This window comes from Lagopus leucura, unplaced genomic scaffold (assembly GCF_019238085.1).
Source record: "Lagopus leucura isolate 7727_CA_CO unplaced genomic scaffold, USGS_WTPT01 Super-Scaffold_100001, whole genome shotgun sequence".
Lineage (NCBI taxonomy): Eukaryota > Metazoa > Chordata > Aves > Galliformes > Phasianidae > Lagopus > Lagopus leucura.
This window is the reverse complement of record NW_024962262.1, coordinates 47,914,029-47,938,086: the sequence shown is the minus strand read 5'-3', so window position 1 is coordinate 47,938,086 and position 24,058 is coordinate 47,914,029. Positions and strand designations below refer to the sequence as shown.

The 24,058-nt window shown below is 41.0% G+C and overlaps 1 protein-coding gene across 1 annotated transcript in view; it reads right to left on the bottom strand.

Annotated features, from left to right (window-relative positions):
- Positions 1-1,012: 1,012 nt before the first annotated feature.
- The window catches only part of CRACDL (CRACD like), a 59,831-nt gene continuing 36,785 nt past the window's right edge, over positions 1,013-24,058 (bottom strand). The window contains exons 4-11 of the mRNA XM_042867442.1: positions 22,718-22,853; positions 22,196-22,360; positions 21,465-21,533; positions 17,865-18,095; positions 13,641-15,252; positions 4,239-4,435; positions 2,406-2,541; positions 1,013-1,726 (exon numbers count right to left, since the gene is read on the bottom strand). Coding sequence (XP_042723376.1) covers positions 1,605-1,726; positions 2,406-2,541; positions 4,239-4,435; positions 13,641-15,252; positions 17,865-18,095; positions 21,465-21,533; positions 22,196-22,360; positions 22,718-22,853 — 2,668 coding nt within the window. The 3' untranslated portion in view covers positions 1,013-1,604. The remainder of the gene's footprint in view (positions 1,727-2,405; positions 2,542-4,238; positions 4,436-13,640; positions 15,253-17,864; positions 18,096-21,464; positions 21,534-22,195; positions 22,361-22,717; positions 22,854-24,058) is intronic.

Sequence of the window (24,058 nt, the reverse complement as noted above, 5' to 3'; positions counted from 1 at the left end):
CATTTTAAGGGCTGCATGGAAACAGACTAACAGACGACATTTTTCATTGCGTTTCCTGAAAACATCATCCTCTGCACAAAGTGCTCCTTTAATACAGAAACCATTTTTTCAAGATTGCTACAACACTGTAACAACATATATTAAAAAAACGCTATATGCTAAAAAATTATTACAGAGGGAGTTGAAATCTTTTTTATAATATCTGAAAAATGTACCTATTTCTTCTGCTGGTCCTACAGTATCACCTGGATACAAAAACAAAACAGGAAGAGAAGCGCTGAGCCAGAGCTGCAGCCCATGGAGAGGGAGCCACGGTGGGGCAGGAGGGCTGCTGCCCATTGGGGACCCATGTGGAGCAGTGCCTGAAAGGTGGGTCCCGTGGTAGGAAGTGGATACAGTGGAGCTCTGTGGTCCATCAGGGTGAATCCACCACAATGCCTTGGATATTCACATGTTCCAATGGGCTGTTTGTTGCAAAATTAAATAATCATTGCTGAGGGAGGCCAGCTTTTACTTCCCACCTCCTTAGATAAGACAACACAACAAAACTTCCAAACTGCAGGTGTTTTTCTTAGGAAATCCTACATTTCCTAAGGTCTCCCCATATATTTATATATATATATATATATATTTTCCTGAAAGAGAAACAAAATCACAAATCTATACATAAATAAACCTAGGGAGTGCAGTGTAAAGGCAATATTTCACACATACATACATACACGGAGATGTTTGTCTTAGCCACTGCTAAGTTTCCTTAGCATTAATTCCTGGGCATTAAGTTTCCAGGAAATTCCCCAGTGGGATTTATTGTTAGCTTGCAAAATTGTCCATTGCTACTAACACCATGCTCCTAATTGAGCATGATGATTTCACATAAAGAGAAGATAGTTGCAGATAAATTCAGGTCGAAAAGTAACTGCAATGAGCTTCAAACTTCAGTCCAACTTCCTTATTGCTCCCCTTCTAGAAAATATCACAAAACCAAGGCTGCTCACAGAAGAACCTGAGGAATTTTTATTCATGGTCATGCATAAATTTGCCGTGCCTCATGAAATGTAACCTAAAATCAGAGACTGGACCACTTGGTTCAGCTCAGCAAACACAGAGTCCAAGCAGCACATTTTAGCAGAGTACTCACTAGAAGCCACTCATGAAAACTTCTACAGTTTGACAGAAAAAGCGTGAGGCAATTCCAGTGACACACATCAACAGAACCAGGATGTTAGTGTACAGAACGTAAACACAGAAAAAAATGTATCAAACAGAACAGCAACAACTGGAACTCAGCAAAGTTTAGCGAAGATCCGCTTTTGATGCAAACGTCCTTAAAGGAAGAAAACACAGGAAACAGATAAAGCAGAAATCTTGTTTTCCAAAGTATAAGAATGTTCTCAGCATAATTTAAATAATCCATTGCAATCCTGATTGCTACAATTGCTTCAGGTAAACTTTTTGACTGCACCTATTGCACGCTTTTTCCACAGCTGTATAGTTAAGAGCCTTCTCCTGTTTCAGAGATTCTTCACTGTGACTAGTTGGTCTGTAGAAGTTCAATTAAGTAGCTGACTTATTTATAAATGATGTTATTCATTTGCATAATTCTATTTTATAATCTGGGGCATATCACTCCAAGCTTGAGATTTCTTTTTGGCAAGTTCCATCCATGACGGCTGGTCTGGAGCAGCAGTACTGGCTTTCTTCAAGTGGCTCATTTCATCTTTGTCTGTGAATAAAACACAGGTGCATTTCAGACAATACACTCTACTATACATTCAGACTATACATTCTACTCTCTCATTAAAAATTTGCTGAGTCTTGCTCTTCAGCAGAAAATCTTTGCATTTCACATCAAAACTTCTATGATACATTATTGAGGCGAGCAACAAAAGAATACATTTTTTAAGACTAATATGTTTTGGTTCCTAAGCTTATAAAAAACAGTAAGATGACCTCAATTCTCTGCCATGCCCTGTGCTCATGCCCAGGCCAAACGAGAACATTCATTTCAGATTTCCTCCCAGCCTTCAACTCACTGATGGGCAGATAGGTGCTGAGCACATCGTTCTTGTGTGCTTAGGAAACCCCAAGGAAACTGAACACTGTTGAAAATAGTCTGCATGCATTTTACCTTTCTGTGAAATTATCCAATCCTGTGAAATGGCCTGGCACTCTTGATTCACATTTCTTTCAATACTAGTTCTGACTACAGTATAATCAAAGCAGAATGTGGCATCACAAAACTCCAGATATTAGTGCTGAGAAAACATTTTGCCCTTGGTGATGTGGAACCTAGGAAGGGATTAGGATTTAACCCCTACTCCTTCTTCAGAACACTCAAAGAGGATTTCTTCAGACAAGGTTTCAAGGTAAGAGCAATACATTTTAAGCACTTTCTTTCCTACCAGAGACAAAATGTGTCAGTGAATTGGTTCTTGTCAGAGGCTCTTTTGCTTCAGACTTTGACTCCTTCTTCTGTTCTTCAGAAGTGGTTTTAGGTGCCAGGTGTGGAGGTTTGCTCCATTGCTGTTTCACTGACCCCTAGGTACATAGAGGGTTAAAATCCAAATAATGCACAGTGAATAAGTAACACCAGCCTGGAAGAATATGAGCAAAAGGAGTGGATTTGATGCCTGTTATGAACCAAAGATCACACGGACTTATCACACACTGGTTCACTCCTCTCACTGGAACTGACACCCATTCAGAGAATTCTATGGGTTTCACATTAGTATCTATAGTACTCAGCTTAAAAAACTGAAACTATCCCTCTGTGTATCTTCTTATTTGTAACAGTAGCTCCTAGTAGGTTGTTATAAAGACAAAATATATTCCAAACCATTTGGAAAGCTTCACTAATGTACACAGGATTTGCAAACAGCCTCACTCTTTCTACCTCCTAAATTTTGTGGCTTAGGGCATTGAATTTTTGGAGGATTGAAGGTAAACTTCCATGAAAAGGAAATGAAACGCATCCTCTCATGATTTCTCTTGCCAGCATCAAAAACCACCCTGAAGCGATAGTGCCTGGTGCCATGTGAGAGTAGGAGTAGTACAGTGGCACCACGCCTCACACACAGCAGTCAGGAGCATCTTGGCATATTTCTCTGCTAGCTGATACAGGGAAATGAAACGCATGGCATGAATTTTAGGGAACGCTGCCAATTAAAATCTGGAGTTTCCTATTTAACACAGAAACTGTGCTTTGGGATCATTTAAACCCTCTGTGTTTTAACTGCTATGACAGTGCTGAGTATTTTTGCAGTTTACAATCTTGCCTAGACATTTTATTAGGTTTTACTTCCTGTTAATCTAAACCACTGCTATTTTTTTCATCATCTAGACATCTTTTTCTATTCCAGGATATAATACAGTAATCGGGTTTCTTATAGTACCATTTTAAGCAAGAAAGTAGGTCATTTGCACTGGGAATGCTAAACTGGTGTAAGCCACTCATGTTCCTGCATCAGTGCTGGGCTCTTACTGTGCATGAGGCAACACAGGCAGCAGCACTCGCACGCTGCTGCCTCCATGAGCTAGCCCACTAACAGGAAAGCCTTGTTAGTATTCTGTATTAATGCCAAGTGCTTCTGCTAGCACAGCTTTGTCACCTGGGAAGATCACTTGCTACTGGTATCACCTTTTTTGCATAGGATCTTTGAAGCCCATATTCTACGGCACCACATTGTGCGTTTCAGTTATATACAAAGAACCAGAAGTTATATCTTGGCAATGTCTGCAAGTGCAAATGCTATTTTTATCCTGTTTCACTTCTCAAAGCTTTAAACGCTGTTGCTTTTAAATCCTTCTAGGACTGGGCACTACATTCGGTGTTAGATCAGTCAGAAGGTAGAGGAGATTGAATGAAACGGTGGAGAGAGTATTGTATCAATCCCATTGCACTGAAAGAGCCTGTACAATATGGTACTGCAGTTTGGTGATCTTAGCCTACAGTCCACACCTTACCTCTGCTAAGTATGCAGTGGGCACCTAAGAAATTTTACACATCACACATAGTTCCAGGATTATTTTGGACATACAACATTACTTATCTGAACAACCAGGGAATTCTGCGTCTGTAACACATTTATGAGAGCAGTGTTTTTGTTTTGTTGTTGGTTATACTCATTAACTATCTGTTATCGTTATGGCATCTGAGTAGTAAAATAGCAGTGGATTCAAGGAATATTACAGAAATGTAATAATATGAAATCATTGCAAATTTGTACTGTAAGTACCTCTGTTCTTTCCTTCTCTTTATTCTGTTTCTCTGTATCTGATTTAGTATCCGGAGTGACTGGTTTCTCTCCATCAAGCTCCTGCTCCTGCTGCGTTCCCCACTGCTTCTGCCTTGCGATGGTGATCCAGGCTGGCTCTGTGGGACTGTCAGGCTCCCTTCTGGAGTCTCCAGCAATCACCAAAGACACACTCCTCTCTGTTGACAGATTATTTATACTCATGGTTATTTGAAAGAGACTTCAGCTCTCGCTTGCTCAGTATGCTGGTTTGTCACATGAAGTGTGATAAGCCTGGGTAAACAGGGACTCTTTTCAGATTGGTCTGCAGACAACAATCCTCATGCTAAGTTACCACTCTACTGGTGAAAAACCACTTCTTATCCTTGTTCAGTTAGAGTTCAATGTCACTGCCTTCACATGGGGGAGATTCAGGAAAGTCAATCAAACTTCATGAGATCACCCACTTTCCAGGGTCTCCCCTTCCGCCCCCTCCATTCCCATTCCCAAACAGCAGCAGCCAGTGCCTTAGTGCTGCCTTCATGCGACCTTTTTAGCCTTTCTGGCACAGCCCCCTGTTCCTGCAGCCTGTGTTGCCTGAACACACAGAAATACTGCTAACACTGCTGACATTCACCATGTTCTGCACTTGGGCCAATCACTCTCACCATGCTCTACTAGAATGGAGATTTCAGCAAGACAAGAAAAAATTGCATTTCCTAGAGAAAAGGGTGGAAAGTGCTACTCTGTTTTTCTCACATTTGCAATTAAGGAACAAGTGGTATGCAGATGTATGGGGAAGTGAAACACTGCATATTCTATGGATGTCGCAGAGCTGAAGTTAAGCATTCTCATTCCAACATCATGCATAATTCTGCCCCTTAAGAAATGTTTGTTATCTATTCAGCATCCTGCTCAGACCCGTGCTCAGCTGCTGTGCTGGCATGGAGCTGTGCCTCCCTGCCTCAGGACCCTGTGGAGGTGGCACACATTTCTGGAGAGCTGTGATCTAATTTAGAAGAATGTGGCCCCAACCGCAGAAGTTAGTTAGCATGAAAACATTGTAAAGCCTATATCAGCTAAAAAACACAAGAGGAGAAAACAAGATTTTCTTTAAGGGCAAAGGAAGACGTAATGCCAGCTGACACTGCATTTCCCATCACATTTACCTCATGTGATCTTGTAGGGAAACCTCTGAAAAGAAGAAGCCAGGAAGCCCAGTTGCAGAGATGCAGCACAGACGAAGAAGGGCCCCAGGACACTGAAGAAGCTTCCCTCCTTCCTGCATGGCAAGTTACACTGATTCTCTTGCACACCATCTACCTCCCCGTCTTTCCATGCCAACAGCTGTTCCTCACATAATCCTTCTCTTCTCTTTGCTGGCTACCCTTGCTTCATTTTTCTCTCATTTCAGAGGACGATAATTTAATGCTGGGAAAGATGTCCAATGTTATCTAGTCTATCCCTTCAGATATAAGGCAAGATGAATTGCAAAAATTCACATAAACTGTATTCTGACCAATATTCGTCTAGTCTGTTCTTAAAACCCTCCACAGATGGGGCAGAACTCACAGTCTCCCCAGACAATCTGTCCAAAGACTTCGCTGTTCTTTTTCCACTAAATTTTTTCCCCATAGGGTAAGCTAAATCTTCTTTGCTCTAATATAAATCTATAACTTCTTTTCCTATATACTGTGGTTGTGAGCAGATTATTCACGTTGTCCTTGTGGCACTCTGCTGCACATTTGAAGATTTACACCACATTTTCTCCTTTTTTTTTTTTTTTTTTTTTAGTTTTTCTGACTAGTTTTATTCTCCAGATGCTTTTGTAGGTACTGTCCTAATTTGTTCCAAGTCTGGCTCCACTCTGGTACAAGGTGCCAGAATCAGGTGAAGTGAAGTGGAAGGACTACTTCGCATGCCTTGGAGACTGCCTCCTATATACATCAGACTTTTTTTGCAGGATTACCTTATTCTTGTTTCAAATTTAGTTTTTGAGCTTTAGATCATCTTACTTCCCCTCTCTCCTTCCCTTTTCATATCTGTGCACCTGATTATTTTTACATACAGACCAGCACTTTGTACTTTTCTATAATAAAAATATTATTTTCAGACTATGTTTCCACTTTCTCAAGAGAACTCTGATTTCTACTCTTGTTCTCCATTGTGCCTACAGGCTTTCCAGCTTGTTAATACTTGCAAATGTAAGAAAAATACACTTAGATCTGTCACCCCTGTCCTTAAATATACTGAACAGTGCCAGAACTAGGATGTCCACCATTAAAACGACAGTGAAACATAGCCAGCACACTCAGTAGCTCCGCATCAACCCAATGAATAGAATCACCAATACTGTACTTATAGGAGTGTCATGAGGAGATGTCATGACACTCGTTTGCCCTGCCACAACAGTTATCATTTGATTTGACTTTTCATCACCAAACCATGTTGTTTGGAATTTACATCCATGCTATCTTGTGGACATTCATAAATAGCTCAGTCATTCCTTTTGGTATCTCATTTTAAGTGGTATGTAACACCCCTTTCCCCCCCCACCTCACCTCCCTTTTCAAGATCTGCTACTTTCCCTTATTTTCCACATTTCTCCAAGACAACCACTAGCAGCTCAAGGACTACTAAACAGTCTTCTCTGACTATATTAGGGCTAATTTCATCACGACCATCATAACTAAAGCCACTAAGCTGAATTGATGCGATGTCTACGAAGATACCCACAATCACATTATCTCCTTTGTAGGTTGTGCCCATGTATCCACTTAGGCAGTAAGTAATTTGGGCAAAACCCATTAAGCACACTGCCAAGTAAAACTAGGCTCCGTGCTTCATCAGTTCCCAGATCACGCTGCTACAATAAGCGGATTGACCGCCACTATTGAAGGTGATGGTGATGTCTGGAATTCCTCAGAAGCATCATTTAATGAATATCCACACAGTAAATATTAGCAAGGTATTATCAATGTTATCAAGATGTTTCTCCATTGAAGCCTCCCTCAGCCTGGCCAGCCTCTTCCTGTAACTCCATCCCCCCAAACATTCCTTCTCACCCCATGTCAAGGCCTCAGTTTCAAGACAGGGCCTTGTATAACTGGCACACCACCACACAGGATCTTTTCCATGATAAACAACAGCCTTTGTAGTGTCCTTTACTGTTTTTAATACGTTGGTCCTCACAAATATCAAAGTTTTTACTCTGATGGCCCTCTCAACTTACCCACCAGCCTTTCCTTGATAGTGGGAATGCAGCTTCTGCCTTGGCTCTGCTAGGGATGTTACTTCTTAGTCTGCCTGATTCAAAATCACCCTCTGTGTTCTGTCCCATTTTCCCTGTCACACCACAGGGGCTTTCTGTAAACACTGACTAAACTGTGCATTGCTCTTCCTCAGCTCCCACCAAACAATCAATACTGACAATGACTGCAATGCTCTCATTCTATTTACCATACCTCATGTAATGGTTTTACTGCTATCTGTGCTTCCATTTCTGTGTTATCTTTCTGTATTTAGGATTCCTCCTCCTATTGTTTTGATGTGCATTTCCTAACACAACAGGGTCCCCAATCCCTCAGTGATATGTCAGGAAGCTGCTATTACAACAGCAATTTCCATAAAGCAGATATTACACAGGGAGGTGTCAAGCACCTGGGCTTTTGAAATAATTTTCATGATGAGAAACCAGACGTCCAAGTAACACTAATTAAAAGGCAGCCAAATTAGAGCCAAATATGATCCTGGAAGAGATGGTATCAGAATGCTGCTGTTATAGTAGCAATGAAGAAGCTCTTTATCGACATCTTTAAAGGTTGAAAGATAATGTACCTGTGCAGGCCTGACTTGCGACAGCAGAGTACCATCACCTACTCGGAGCAGGATCAAGAGCTGATCTGCTTCTGGGATGGGCTTTCTTCTTTCATCAAGTAATTACATTTTACTCTTGCTGCTGTGAGTCTTTGCTACAGGAAGTATGTCAGGCAGGCAAAGCAAAGGAAATGTTTTCTTCAGCAAAAAAAAGTCAGATGCAATCTGCAGAATTTGCTACCTTCTCCCTTATCAGTCAGCTGAAATTACTGTAAGAGGAGGAAGAGACTGCATCGTATTCACAATCTACTATCTTTCCCATTGCCCAGAGATCCTTTACATCCTCCTCCTTCCAATTAGGGAAGGTGGTGTGGCAATAAAGCTGCACTGCTGTTCTAGTAACTTGATGGTACTGGCAAAAGATAAAAGGTAAACACAGGACAAAGTATGGTAGAGAGAGTCACTCTCACAGCTTAAGGTATGTGAGTCTCTCCAAGGAAACTCTGGGGCTCTGAAGAGTGCTAAGAAACTGAAAACATTCTCAAGAAGCAACAATTCACAAGAAAAGATGTCTGCACATCTCATTTCAGTGAGTGTCTGATTCCCATGAATAAGTCCTTCCTCCTGTCTTATCTCATCTGGTCATGAGGCAGTCAGAATGCTTTTATAATTCACCACGCATCAAAGCTCAGCATTTAAGGAACCGGCTAGCCACAGTGAAACCAAAAGAACTCAAAAGCACCGCCTAATTCCCATTTCTGACAGAAGTCGCACGCAAGGCAGCTAGCACAAGCGTCCCCTGTGTGTATGCTCTGCCGTCACAGAGTGCTGAATGCAAGCAGAGGCACCTTCTGCTGGAATCCATGCAAGGCTGACATGCCACGGATGCTCTGTCCTTCGGTTCTCCTTCTGTGAAGCAGGGGTGAGTCTCTTGCTTCCATGGCACACTCCGAAAACTGAATTCTGAATTATATTCTTCGGTTCTTATTACAGTATGTTTAAACAATACACTATTCAACTCTCTATTTAATCACTTCATAAACTAATAAAGGATGTTGTTGGCAGTGATGTATCTCTCATTCACTCATAGGTTTAAGCTCATGATAGTTTCTTCTCTTTGTTTCCTTGGAACAGATTTGGCCTGAGGCTTTTGGAAAGAAGAGCAAGCCCATTCTTCCCCTGGGGAAAAGTCACAGAAAATGGGAGGACACCAGGTCAGAACTTGTCTGCTCTGTGCCTAATGCCTATGAACACCTAGCATTTCAGTCGGCTGCTGAAGCCTGCTGCCTCTTGAAACCACACTCAAAAGCTTCCTCCACCCATTCCATCACAGCTACCAAGCACACACCACTGCAGGCCTCTTCACTGGCCTCATCGCTCAGGCTGCTGGCAGCCAGGCCCATACCCTTCACCACTTCCACAGCTCCGAGTCTCACCACCAGACAACTCCCAACCCAAACAGAGCCCTCTCTCACCTTCTGAATTCTTTCCCTCAGATAAGAATCACCCAAGCTCTTCTCAGCTGGGTCTGATAACAGCAGGGCTGGCCCAATGCTCCCTAAGGGTGAAATTCCCCTGCTGCAGGTGTTGAATGCAAGTATCCATTTCCCTCACCATTTTACTGAAGATTTCCTTTTCCTGAGAGACTACAGCTCTGCTCTTACAAATGAAATTTCTTCTGCCTAAATATTGTGAATATGAAAGCATACACTTCCCATCAATGGCTGGATTTATTCTTCCCCGTCTATCTGACTGGCTGTGTGAGCAACGAGATGAAGATACAGTACTATTTATGGACTAAAGAGGATCTATGATTGATTCATTACTGTACATTGGTGTATGCACACACAGACAAGTGAGAGAAATACATGGCTCTTTCTGCCTACTGACGGATAGATATACTCAATATATTCAAATGTGTGTAAGGTTGTGTGTGTGTGCACACTGCATACATGAATAACCGCAACAAAGACATATTGAAACATAATCCTAAGGTTTAGGGATCAATTTGTTTTAGGTATGGCCTGAGATATTGCACTTGTTTCCTTTAAATCTAAAAACCTTTGTGTGGACAAAATATTGCAGAGTCTCTTTATAACATTTAGATCCTGTCCCTGATAATGAGCATGTTATGCCTGTGAGGACTGCAAAGAGTGAGTGCTTTTGCCATACGTTTGTGCAAGCAGAATATTACAACTGCTTAAAGGACATACCTCTGGCAACAGCAAAGCTAACTTGTGTACTCCCTGTGTATTCTGAAAGCAAACATATTCTTAGCTAATCCAAACACAGGCACATAACCCCTCCATATATGCAAGTATCATTGTTTCGTAAGACCCCTCATGTGTGCATATTTCTTTCCACATTGTTGTATCTTTGGTCAATCATGAAACGTCACATATCTCACAAAAGTCTTTAAAAATGCAGATGGCATTTAGTATATATGCCCTGCCCTAAATATTTCCCCTTATTTATTAATGTGCTACATGCATCTGTGTCAGGATACACACCCAGTTCCTTAATTTCAGAGCACAGAATTCTAAAAGATCTGGCAATGTATTTCTGGCATTTCTTTCTTTAAGCTCTTTGAAGAACTTGACTTCTGGTTGGATCTATTCCACTGATACCAGGAGAGTCTTTTTTTACACCGGAAAGTGCTATGTTTGCACTGAAGTCTATTTCACTGCTGGAAAGCAGCCATGGTAGAAAATAGGCTGACACAACCTAAAAACAAATGTATTTTGGCAAAAAAAAAAAAAGTGTCTTTTTTCAGCTATAGACAGGGCAGCACTAGAGCAACGTCTTTTATCCAGAGAGAAACATTTTCTTTGTTGCTTCAAAGCTCAAATTTCCTAGACAATGAATACCAATTTCCTTTGCCATTACAGTCATTGTCCCCCTCCAAGTTCCTTTTTTTCTTTTAGAGAATATCTCTCTGCTACAGTCACTGATTTTTAAATATTCTCTTGTGCACATTCACATGGATATTACTTACAGCTTTGCTCTTGTAATAACCTGCTAGCATGTGTTGTTTCTGCCCTTTACAGGATTTATAGACTATCAACTCCCAAAAACACAGCTTAATTTTTTTTAATTCTTGCAAAGACTTGTGCTTTTAGCTCTAGAAAAAATTGTTTTCCGGACAGATAGAGTGACTAATTTCACACATCCATTAAAAAGTCACCTTGCAGCTGCACAGAGACCAAACAAACCCCTGCTCATTCCCCAGGAAATGCTGGCCAAACTTCTGCCAAACTTCTGCTTTCTCCTTGGTGGAACAGCAGCCTGCCTGCAGCCCTCACAGGGCCTTTGGTACCAAGAATGCTGAGAAGCCAAAAATTGAGCTCCATGTACCAAACTGCTCCTGTTCATCCTGTGACACAGCAAACTGACTTTCTGCAGATGATTGTATAGGAAAAGGGTATTACACCCTTTTGCATTATGATTCTGCAGCTTGCCTTCCTGTTGAGCAAAGGAATTTCCTAACACACAGCACGCAGAAACTCCCTGACAGTGTCAAGTGTTCCTCAGTAGCAACCACAGCTCTTAAGGTTGAACAAAAAAGAAAGTGGGCAGCTTAGAATACCTGATCACCAGAATTTGTTGTTAAGCCACACGATTGATCTCTGGAAGAGTGATGCTGATAGTGCTTTTCAGATTTCTGGCACTTACTGAGATACTCTCCTGAGTCACTGGGCTGAGGCAATAGTTTCAAAGAGCTTAAAATGACATTTGCACAGAAGTACTGCACTGTTTCATAAAGCTGTTTTCTCTCTCATTGCATCCCATGGCTCAAGATGCCCTACAGAGGTACTACAGCAGTCCTCCCGCGTGATGCTGCTTAATTTCCCTCCACAAAACCTGCTTTGTGCCCAGATGGCTAGAGAAGGTGTGAGTATCTCACTCACCTGCAGCATTTGGTAGCCTGCTCAGGCTGTGGTAGTGACTCGATCCCATTTCTAAGGAGAAAGGTCTATAGTGGCATAGGAAAGACCTGGAAAGACCTCAGGTCAAGTTGGAGTAGAGTGTTCTCCATTTAGAATTAAGCTTTCTCTCCTGGCATGCTAAAATAGCAGAATGCTTTACAAAGCTGTTCAAAGCTGGAAAACTACTATGATATAATAACAACAATGAGGAAGTAGATAAGAAGACTAATTACTGCTACAGGCTAATCTGAATCTCCATGTCAGACAATACCAGGCCATACCAATCTGCTGTAATACTGCCAGTTGGAGAGGAACGCATCTGAAACAGTGCTACTGGACCAGCAGCACCAGGTTAAACTCCACATGTGCACAGCCCTGCCAGTGAGGCCAGGCTCTTGTGCACACACATTTTTGTAGAGAACAGCCCTGAGCCAGGGCCAGGAGTCTCCTTTGTACCTAGAGCTGCAGGAGCAGAGGAGAAGCCAAGAGAAATGTGCTCCTCAGCTCCATTTCTTTCCTCTGTTCCTCCTACTGTATCCGTCAGTGCTCAGTGCACTTTTGCTGCACCCAGTCTTGCTCAGCAAGTTGTCTGTGGGGCCAGGAAGAGGCTTTTGTACAGCACACATGGCCTGCCACATTCTAGCATCTTCTTTCAGCTTAGTGTTTCCTCTCTCCCAGGCTCGGAGCCTGGCCCCCAGTGGAAAACAGCAACCTGAAGGGCAAGCTCTGCTGTGGCATGCAGAAACCTCATCTCCTCACATCTTAACATCAGACTCATGACCAGACAGACTGGGGTGGGGAATAAGTTCCTCGTACATATTGGAAGACCTAAAGATTTTTTTCCCCCCATTTTGGTCACTCTTCAAAAAGAAGAGCAGAGTTTTTCCAGTTATAATTTCTTGAGTGTACTTAACTCGTTTGCTGTGGTTGCAAAGACCTCAGATGGCAGTGTTGCCTCTTCTGTTCTCTGCCTGTGGCACACAATATATTGGTCTCCAGAGGACTGAATTTTTTAACTCTAACCCAATTACGTTTTGGCTTACAATACAGACAACTGGGTGCAATTTAATGATCTGCAGTAGAGTTGATCTTAGTCCAGCAAGCTGCAGGGTAGCTAATTCTTGTTTTTAAACAAGGATTGAGTAATGGTAAAGACGAATAAATGAACATGTGTGACTCATGAGACAACATATAAATAAGTGTGCTATGCATGCCAGGCAGTTAGCAGTATTTCTGTCTGAATACTATGGCAGGAAAAGGTCTACAGGTCTGAGTCATTCACCTCACATAGGGCACTGCTCTTAATATGTGCTCCTGCCTTTTGAATTTCAGGAAGCAGCTCTAAGTGGGGAGATTTAGTAGCTTGATATTTCTCTTTTACAATACTTGCTAATGCCCTGTATCTGTTGAGTGTCACTTTGAACACCCTATAAACAATACTATGAAACAGAAAAATCTCAGGCAAAATGCCTTACTTTGCCTGTTACTTCTTCCCTGCTGGTTTTTTTTAATAATCAAATGGAAGAATGAGGGATCACCAAAGGCAGAGCCCTCAGCTCCAGCTCACATGATTTGAGATTCACACAACAGAATATGTGAATCACACGTGGTAAGGTCATTCTTCATGAGTTAAGACAACTTTACAAAGTATCAAGTGTCTTACCAGGCACTTTACTAGGATTTGGCCTTTTCTCCATGTGTCTCTCTTCATTTCTGGATTCTGGAGCATGAATAGTTTTGTCCTGCTTCTCCTTGCTTGCACTAGTATTTGGAACAGTTATGTTTTGAATGACTGGCTTTTTAGGCAATGGAGGTTTGCTACTAAGCTGTTCAGAGGACTGTGCTTTGGATTTGATCTCTTCATTTAAAGAACCATCAACATTTGTATTGGCTGTTTTTTTGATCTCTGCTTTATCATCTTTGAGAAATAAAGTCAATCCCTGATTTTCTAAATTAAATTCTGTGCCGTATCTTTTAATTCCTTTTGATTCAGACAAGTGGTCTCTATATTTCAAGGACAGAGAGGTAGATCTAAGTTTTACTTGAAAAGGATTTTTATCTTCACAGCTTTGCTGATTCTGAGATACTGCAGAAGAATCACTTTGCACCGGAACTGCATCGACAGCTGGAGAACTACAGTCAGCCAAAATTTCTGTAGACTGGCCCGTGTTCTCAGAGTCAGATTCTGGCAGCAAAGCTTGGTTTCTGTCACTACTTTTTCTACCTTCCAGATCTGATCCCTTTTGCAAGTCTTTGCTCAACTTCTCATTTTTCAAAGAGACATTCACATTGGACAGGAAGAACCTGGTATTTAATGGATCTTCATACAGTGAACCTTCTGGAAAATGTAGGCTTCTGGTTTTTGGCCTTTCCCGTGCAGAGGAGACAGAAAACTTTCTCAAGACATTGAGTTCATTGGCAGTCTTTTCATTTTTCTTCCCCAAAATCTCTTCTTTGTGAACCAGTGACTGACTGTTCTCTTTATCAGAAGCAGCTGCTTCTTGTACAGTCCTTGCTTTCTCTAGAGATTGGGAAGCATGCAACCCCACCTGGGATGAAGAAGAGGGATGTGAAACTTGGAATGAATCTGTGGGCTGGAAAGAACCTATGAAAAACTGCTTGCTAGACTCTGATGACACAGCATCCACCTTCTTTGACTCTTTGTTACAGGACATTTCCACAGGTACCTGATCATCGCTCTGTATGTTTTCTTCTAACCCTTCCAAGCAAATATTACTATTCTTACCAGTTGAAATATCTTCTTCAGATGGTATTTCATGTGCTGAAAACACAGAAGGAAGCTCCTTGTTTCCTTTATTTAAAGTACTAGTTGACACATTGCTACTTGCATCCCCAGACAACAAAACCAATGCTGCTGAGGAATCTTTTGGCTTTTGTACTTCTGTGTCTGGAGCAGAGTTCAGAGAAGTTGTGGAGCTGTTGCCTTCTGACAGCAGCGAGCACTCAGACTTCACACACGTATCCAGCGTTGGTTGGAAGCCCTTTGGTTCATCCTCTGGAAGCAAAGCTTCCTGTGCAACAGCAGAGTCAGAAATGGGTTGAGTCACTGCCAGTCTCAAAGCAGGAGGAAGGTCCTCAGGCGCTCTGGGCTTCTGCCAGGAAGCCACGTCCTGTGCTGCAGATGTGCTGCAAGGCACTTCTTGATCGCTGGTTTTGAATACAGCATCTGGCAAGTCTGCACGCATCTCCTTTTCATCATCCTCTTCTTCTTCTGGTGTACAGCTCAAATCAGTCAGGGATTCAGACTGGGTCCTCTGCAAGGAAGAAATTTAGAAAGCTCCATCACTATGTGCAGATTCGTATGTTGTTGCTTTGTTTTTTTAAACACGGCATTTACAACCAAGATCTTAGACAGGAAGGTGAAACCTGCCTCCAACACTGAGCATGCTGTTTTCTTAACCTACGTACTGGATGCATTTTTATCTACATAGACTTGGGAATAATGTATTTAACCAATATAAAAGCAATCAGTGACATTCTTTTCTGCACAACTAGGGCTTTCATGCCTTTATAGATGGGAAGTTCATCAAAACAATGACCACTGGAGCGTCCTTGGCACTTGATTCCACTGAGCATACTGGATATGTTGTGTTGCTCTTAGGCAAAAAGCAGCATCTGAAAGAGAAAATCTGTCCCTTTGTGTTTTGCTAGTCCACAATAGAAATAAAAATAAAACAAGCCATTCTTCCTAAAGAGTAAACCTACATCGAAGGAAGAACAAAAAACTAAGAAGCCTGTCAGGTTCTGACACACTATGCCAGCTGAGTATCTACTTCCATGTGGCAGTTTTCTGTCTGATCACACTGTAATACAGCATTATAATCTTTTCTCCTTCGTGCACAAGTCTTTTTTTTCCCCCAAGAATTACACTATTTCATAAAAGTTCACAAATACATATGTAGTTACCAATGAGGTCTTGTGATTACATTTCAGTTAAGGACTGGCCAAATATACAGGATTATTTGAAAATGTCATTAAGCTGCTGAAAACATTTTCACACAGTGCATACATTAGCTCACTGATTCACTGTCGTTTGTTGGTTAAATATATATTTTGGATATGGGCCCTCGCTCTAAGAACACAAAATTTGCATTCTGAAGATACTAGGATTTTCCCAGTTTCTTGTTTCACAAGTGCAGTGCGAAGAACACAAAGCTACAATGCCTCTTATGCTTCTAGTGAGGGCCCAAGAATGTAAAAGAAGGTATAGATAAGCCAGAAGCAAACGGCACAGGCAGGGTTGGCCAGGCAAATATTAATAATGCATTATCTAAACACTGAAACACTCTTCATGAAAAACCAGGAGGGCTCAATTAATGTCAGTTAATAGGTAGAATGGACAAAGCAGTTGTGTGAGACATGCTCCAAAAGTAGCACCTCCCATGTTATGATGTTTGCCCAGGATGCCAGGCGTAAATGTTGGTGGGATGGCAGTGGAGGTTGAACCTTCCCACCAATATCCCATGACACGTTGTCACTGTGTGGCAGATGGCAGCAGAGGGGTGGTTTGACACAGCAGTGTCTCATATGGAAGAGTGTGAATCAAAGGTGTGTCATTAAATTCCTCCATGCAAAAAAATAATGGCACCCATTGAAAGTTATTGATGCTGAATATTTATGGAGACCAAACGGTGGATATGAGCACAGTGAGGGCTGGGTGGTGCATTTTGCAGATTTTTACAAGTGCAGCATGCAGGCTCTTGTTATCACTGGTAAAAATGCATAGCTAATGGTGGTGACTTTGTTGGAAAATCATGTTTTGTAGCTGAGACTTTGCTTCATCAAATAGTGCTTTTGTGCACTAGTTTTAGTTTCCTTGGGAAAAAAAAAAAAATAGGAGGCATTACTTTTAGAGCAACATAAGTGTTTTGCTAACAAGTTTACAAGGGAGAAAGGTTTGATCAGGCATTTATTGCTTTACATGATTTTCCAAATAATTGGCCTCATCACTGTGCTGTTCACAGCAGTGCTCTACCAAGCCCAAAGATCACACAGAGATTTTGAAAAGGAGAAAAAATATCAGCTAAGCCACATTTAAATACAGAGAGAATAATATCTCCTTTTTTAAGCAAACCAATTCAGCCACTTCAATGTATTGAAAATGTTGAAAGAAACCACAAACAATAAAGTTCTTTAGGAAGAACTGTAAACTTTACTTCCTAGAAGAAAGAAGTAAACTGAAGCTATGCCCTTCACAGTTAAAAAAACAAACAAAAAACCCACAAAGGAGATAAACAATGTTGTAAAATGATGGTTTAAAAAACAAGATCAGCAATGCACTGTTCTTTTTCTGCAGAGACTTATTTTAAGTGTCTGTAGTGCACATAAAGGCTCTATAGGTTTTGCAGATAGAGAGAAGGCTGAATTCAAGAGTCCTAATGTACAGAATTTGTCTCCAGCTAATAGATCACCACTTATTATTTCTGTACTTTCTGTAAGAATCAGTCCAATTACATTTGAGAAGTTAAAGCAGCTCCTCCATCAAGTCTATCAGAGACTAACATTTCAAAAGATCTTTCAGACCAGGAAAAGTACACAAGCTAATAGTTAATACTTCCCAATTTTATTTATTTAAGTAAGAAATGAAACACTCAGCTCCAACTTCCACATCACAGACAAGATACTAAATTGTACTGCATGGTAAATTTATTCAATTGTGACACAAACTTCTGTGTCATAAGAGCTGACAAGTGATCTGATAATATTTAGGCTGCTGCTAGTCCCATGAAATAACAGCTATTAACAACCAATGAAATGCCCATGCTGCAATATGCCTTTTCTTATCACCCCTGAATCTGAAACACAAAGTCCAGAAAGAACTTCCTGGTTTTGTGTCAGTGGTGACGCTGCTTATTTTCACCATTACCTGAGAAAATCTTCTCATTTTACTGGACCTCTGGTTCCGGGGCTTTATTAAAAGCTTATGTTTAGCAGCAGAGTTATCCAAGCACGAGGAAAGCTCAGGTGGAGTTTCAAAATTGGCAGCAGGTGAAATGCTACTGTCAGAGTCGTGGGGAGATTTCATTTTAGCACTTCCATGCCTGGAGTACAGCTGCCCATCTGTAGAGTGAGATGTGGAATGAGGACCCAATGTAACCTGAAAAAAAATCCCCAAGCATAAAATCAGACAAAGAAAGCAATACATGAATCTAACAATAAAGAAAAGGGCATGTTTATTTGCATTTTAAGGCTGCTTCTTTTTCCTTCTGAGGTCCTTTAAAAAACATTGTATTTCTTAATGTTGCACACAGAACACTGGTATTAGCAATAGTGAATTCTTAGCCCCACGACTATTAAGGTATACTGTCCAATGTGGAAGAGCAACTGACACTTATTTAACTAAAAGATCTAAAGCACAAAAATACATGGTCAACATGTTTTAGCAGACAGATTTATGGAGAGTACTCTGTTACAAAGCCTAAAGGGCTGGTTTCCTTTCTGGGTCCATCTTCCAGTTTTTGTGCCTATTATGCTCCTATCCACAGTTATGTCTGGCTGGAACATCTCTAGCTTCCTAAACTGCATCTGTCTCTTCCAGCTCCACAACACCCTCCCAAAGAAAAAAGAATAAAAAATCAATGACATCAATGCCAAAGTCAGCTTGCATTTTTTTTCCTCATGTACTTATGTTTGCACAATAACTAGGGAGTTTACCTGAAATGTAACATCTCATTTATAGACTATTCTGGGAAAGGAAATGAAGGACAATTTCTACTTGTGGCCTGGAACTTCCAACCTGAACAATAATCCATCCAAAAACAACTCCTGAGTCCTCCAAAGGATGTAGTACTTTCATAAAGCTGGAATTCAGCTTCCCTTGTGCTTCACAAAAACTATGCAAGTCCCAGAGCTGACAGAAAAAGGAGTCTGAAAAAACTGTGAAAAATGGCTTGAAACAGGGTTCTTCCTTTCTCTCTGATTCAGTTTTGGCAAATAGGCAAAATGATATTTCTAACCTATCTGTCATAACATTAACACAATCTCTGACAACTCTTGGTAAGACTCACTTTGTAGGCTTGAAATTCCAGTTCATTTCATCAGAAAAGCTTTCCTCCTTTGTCATACTTTGTTCTGCTGGGTGGAAGGCTCTGGAAGTGGTATTTTATCAAAGAGGATGGATTTACATGAGAACAGTGTTGATTTTATGTTTTGGTAAGGGAAAAGCATCAGCATTTTCTGTAAGTAGAGTTCTGCATTATGCACTGCAGACAAAGGACATTCTGTAATATACCCAGGGTTTGCTACAGCTTCCTGAATGGCCAGGTAAAAACTCCCATTGATTTTAGGGGAGGCTGGATCCACAGCTTTCGATCATGCTTTCAGTTAAAAAAAAAAAAAAAAAAAGCATCTCAGGCACTGAATAATGGATGCTCTCATTAATTTCCACTCTACAATATCTGCAGTGTAGTACTCAAACATGACTAATGTACAACAAACGATACGTGGCTGCATTATACATTAGTACCTAGCAGTGAATACATTGACATTTCAGCTCCATGACAAAGACACAGCACATGTTCTCTTTCAAGGCAAATCACTATTTGCCTGCCTTGTTTTTGTGGTGTGTTGTTTTTCTTGGGTTTTTTTGACTACTGCTTTTCCTCGACAACTTGCATATCTTCTCTCTGGCAGTGCTGAGCATTGGCGAATACACTGGAAAACTGAGAATCTGCTTTGTTTTTCCACTTACATTTCAGCAGCCCAACTGAATGCCAGCTCTGAGCTGACTGCAAAAGCTGCCTGTCTCACGGAGCCTGGCTCTGGCCAACTCTGCTGGAGGAGGTACCAGCAGGAAGACCCCATCCTGCAAACCTCACGCACACGCAGCTCAGCTGTCCCTCAGCTGGTACTGCTGATTAGCACGGGGAGGGGGAAGCAAAAGAGCCCCATTCCAAAGGAGTGGATGGGATCTCTTCCTTCCTGTTTGAGCCAGGAAGGATTCCAAGACACAGCAAGGTGTCACTGCTACCCGAAATCTCAGCGTTATGTTGTGCAAAACTTCTCATCCCTGTGAAGCAGTCTCCTCTGACTTGTAGGAGTGCAGCTAATTTCTGAAATGCTGAGCAGACCTTGCAGTTCAAGAGGAAAGCGTTCTGATGGTGCTACTTTATGGCTGTACTCTGAAATTAGACAGGGATAAAGAGTGCTGTGATCTAAATGACGGGATGTGTGGAAAAAGCTGAGCAACCACAGAGTCACAGAGGCATCTCAGGAGTCAGAGAGTGAGTCAGAGAGTGAAGTTAATGGAACTAAAGGGAGACATAAATCCTTCCTTAGCCAACACACATCTGGACTGAACACTATATTTACAGTCTGCCTACACCAGATTTCAAGAAATACCTTCTTCACATGTTCTTTTTAGTCTTTAAAAATATTATGACCTTGCTGCATATAAGCAGCTTTTCAAACGATTTCATGTGGAATCCAACAAGCAAGGCCAGAAATCTTTGCTGAGCCCTGCTGCAGCTGGCCTTAAAATACATTTTGCATAATTAGCAAGAAGTAGTGAGTTCAGGACTAGCTTCTCTATTTCCTCTCTGCAATTCCCCTCCATTCCTCCTACTATTTCTAGAAAACACTCTTTCTTTTACCCTCCGCGTTCTTTCTCCCATGACTCCAGCTGCAGACAACTAAAAGGGACTCTTCAGAGCCTTTCAAAACAGCTCTTTAATCAGCCAGAACATCTGACTGCTGATTGAAGAAAGTCATCTATTTGCTTGTACTCAAGTCCTGAAAATATCACTTCAGCAGAATTCCCAGCTTGTGCTGGTTCACGTGGCCACAATCCCACTAAAGACTTCACCTCCGTTTCCTGAGTAGTAATGTCAGTCACTATCATCAAACTGTTTCTATAGCAGTGTGAGGTAATTTTGTACTTAAACCAAGAGTTAGGGCAGATTTCGGAGGATCAGAGGCTTCCAAGGCCAGGGCCCTGGGCAGCCTGTGCTGGGGGTGGAGGGAAGGGGACAGCCCTGCATATGACAGCGTCTGGGACTGGGTGGGCTGTGAGGTCCCTTCCAACTCGAACCATTTTGTGATTCTGTGCTCTAGATATTGTTTATGGCTCCTTTACAACCATTCTCCCTTAACCTATGCATGTAACCTAACCAAGTTTTACTGCAATTTCCCATCTTTAAAAAAGGATACTATTTTAGTGTCTAAATCTGATTGGTTGCATTTGGAGATTAAATCACGTCTGTAAATTTTGCTAGAGGATATGAACTATTTTAGAAGGCTTAATTGGTGTTAAAAGAAGATTACTAGATGTCAGAATTATGCTATTAAACAATCATAACCTTATACTAGAAGGACAGGCATTAAAAAGGCAAAATGAATGGACATGCACCTACATACATACAAGATTGTTTTTGCAGCAGACAGGCAAAAAAGTAATATTTATGCCTTGCATTTCTTAGATGATTACTACACGTAATTGCTTGGCTCTTAAACATTTGGCAGAAGTTACCTGTTCTTCTTCTTCACTGCCTGTTCCAGCTAAACTCAAAGAGCTAGGGTGCTTGTGAGAGTCAGAGAACTGTGGGATGGAATGAGGAAGAGATTCAGTAAAAGACGACAAATGAGATGGATGTACTAGCAGAAATCATCTACACAAAGCACACAGATACTGACAACATAAGTTGTTTTTCTCAGTAGTCTTAAAGATTAGTAAGGATACTGCAAACATAAAGTCAAAGACATGCAGATAAAGAATGAAATTACGTATAACAAAACTACCATTTAAAAAGACAGAACAGTTTCAAATTATTTTATGATTCTTTTTTCTATGACAGGCTAGAAAAACATACAAATTAAAAAAGAGAGCTCTCTTATCAACACGCTCAAAGAAGAATACCAATTTTTCAGATTTTTTTAAGACTGGCAGCTCTCTGTAGTTCCTAAAAAAACAGAATCTCCATGCATGCACACAAACACACTTTCTTTTCCAGTTCTGCATTTTCTGGAACTATTTTTACATTTCATCAGGAACAGAGATTTTAAGTAATTGTTTATAGAAATAGAACACTTTCTCTCTCACTCTCTTCTCACTCTTCTCACTCGCCTACAACAAAGGTATTTCTGAATTGTTTGGAGGTAAAGTAGAGATACATAGAGCAAGCCAAATAATTCATTCTGCCTCTACACATAGGTGAAACAAATAATTAAACACTGTTTTTTATCAACACCAGAACTACTCACTCTCATTGTTGCGCCTGAACTTAGGACTTCCTGGAACAAAGACATTTCTGGGGGACTTCTTGGTAATCCATCATCCTCAGAACTGGTCCCAGCATCATCTGTCCTCTTTGCATGATACCCAAACGGAGGTGGAGGTCCTAGTTTCATGGTAGGCTGGAGTTTCATCTTCAGTATGGCAAAATAAACATGAACATGTGATCATGATGGAAATTTCCCCAGTACGTTTCCTAGTTCGGGTCAGCAAGTTACCTTTAAGTTATCTTTGTAACTGAATAGTCAAGAGAATAGGACATCTCACATTAGAGATTCTCTTTAGGAGCCAAACAGCCTATTCACTTCACAAATACCTTTTCAGTAGAACCGAGGTAAGATAGCACTGTCTGATGAATAAGCACAACATTTGATTAAGCTGCAAACAGATATTACTTGCTAATCTAATATTCGATTATTAACATTATAAAAGAAATGAAGCCTGGAAAGACATTCCACTTGCATTCAAAAAAAGTACATTGTGCAAATTACCTGCAGAGCTCTAATTCGATCAGAAACATTTTCTTGAGAAAATACTCTTACTGGCCTTGCAGACTCTTGTCCAATTTCAGGGATGAAAATGCTGTCGTGAGACAAAGCTCTGCTTCCCATAATGCCCTTATGGGCCCTAGAATAACATAATAAACAAGTGAAAACACATAGACTTCTTCTGCCTCTTACTCTTAACTCAGGTGGTCTTTTGCAGTGGAAGACAGATGTGCACAGCACTCACTACATCCGCAATTCCAAGCCTCTCCACAAATTCAAAGTGTCACTGAGATGAATCTATTCAGCATATTCAGGTGAATCTAAGCACTATGCTTACAAGACCCTGTGCTCTACAACAAGATCATTGGGATTTTCCCTTATGAGCCTGTGGCTATGTTTTTTCAGGGACATTATTTGTGGCCTGGTGAGAAGAAGCAAAGAAAGCTTTGCGGGTAGCTTCTCTCATGTTCTGACTCCTACTTGCGATGGATGCAGCATGTAACTTATCTCAAAAATGTTACATGTGGGGGATGAACACCTTGTTTCTTCATGGGAATGTTAGGGGAGACATATGGGCAGAAAGCTGGCTGCTAGGAGGTCTTTTGCACTCATTTTCTTCAGCTTAGTTCACAACTCCACTGAACAGGGACCAGAAATGTGTGCATATGGCATTTCTTCTGGGAATCCCTTCTTTTAATTTTTTAAAATATGATTGCTATGAAATGGCAAAGCAGAACACAGAACTGCTTGGATTCAAGCTAATTGAACAGATTCCCTAGGAAAATAATTGTGTGTATTTTTGGATCCTAGGTACTGTCATAGAGACATTCTGAAACATAAACAAACATGGCAAAAAAGTAACATTTTCCTTGCAATGTCTGCTATAAATACATTTGATAAAACAATTGCAGGAAAAAGTTAATCTGTATGCCTGCTGCAGAAGGAAGGAAAGCTTGCTGTTTCTGCCTAATGCATCAGAGACATTAGAAGAACAATTTATCCATGTGAAAATGTGATCTCCGCAATGCATCCAAGGTCAGAGAGCTATAGCAATTTGTAAAGTAACTGTCAGTCTGGACTGCGATGGCTGCTCAATGCACCAACATCTTACAAAGATTGCAAGAGCTGCCAGCTAAGCAGCATTACTGCATGTGCACCTTTATCCCTGCATGCTGTCCTTGCTTTCTCTTCCTAGCAGATGCATAACTCCCAGATGTGTAGTAGAGGTACTCTAGATGTCTCCTCAGATTATGAGTGCTCTCATTATGCTTCCTTCCTTTCCTGGTATTTCATGGTCTTTATCTAAACAAGTATAAAGAAATAATAATTTTATAACCCTGCAAG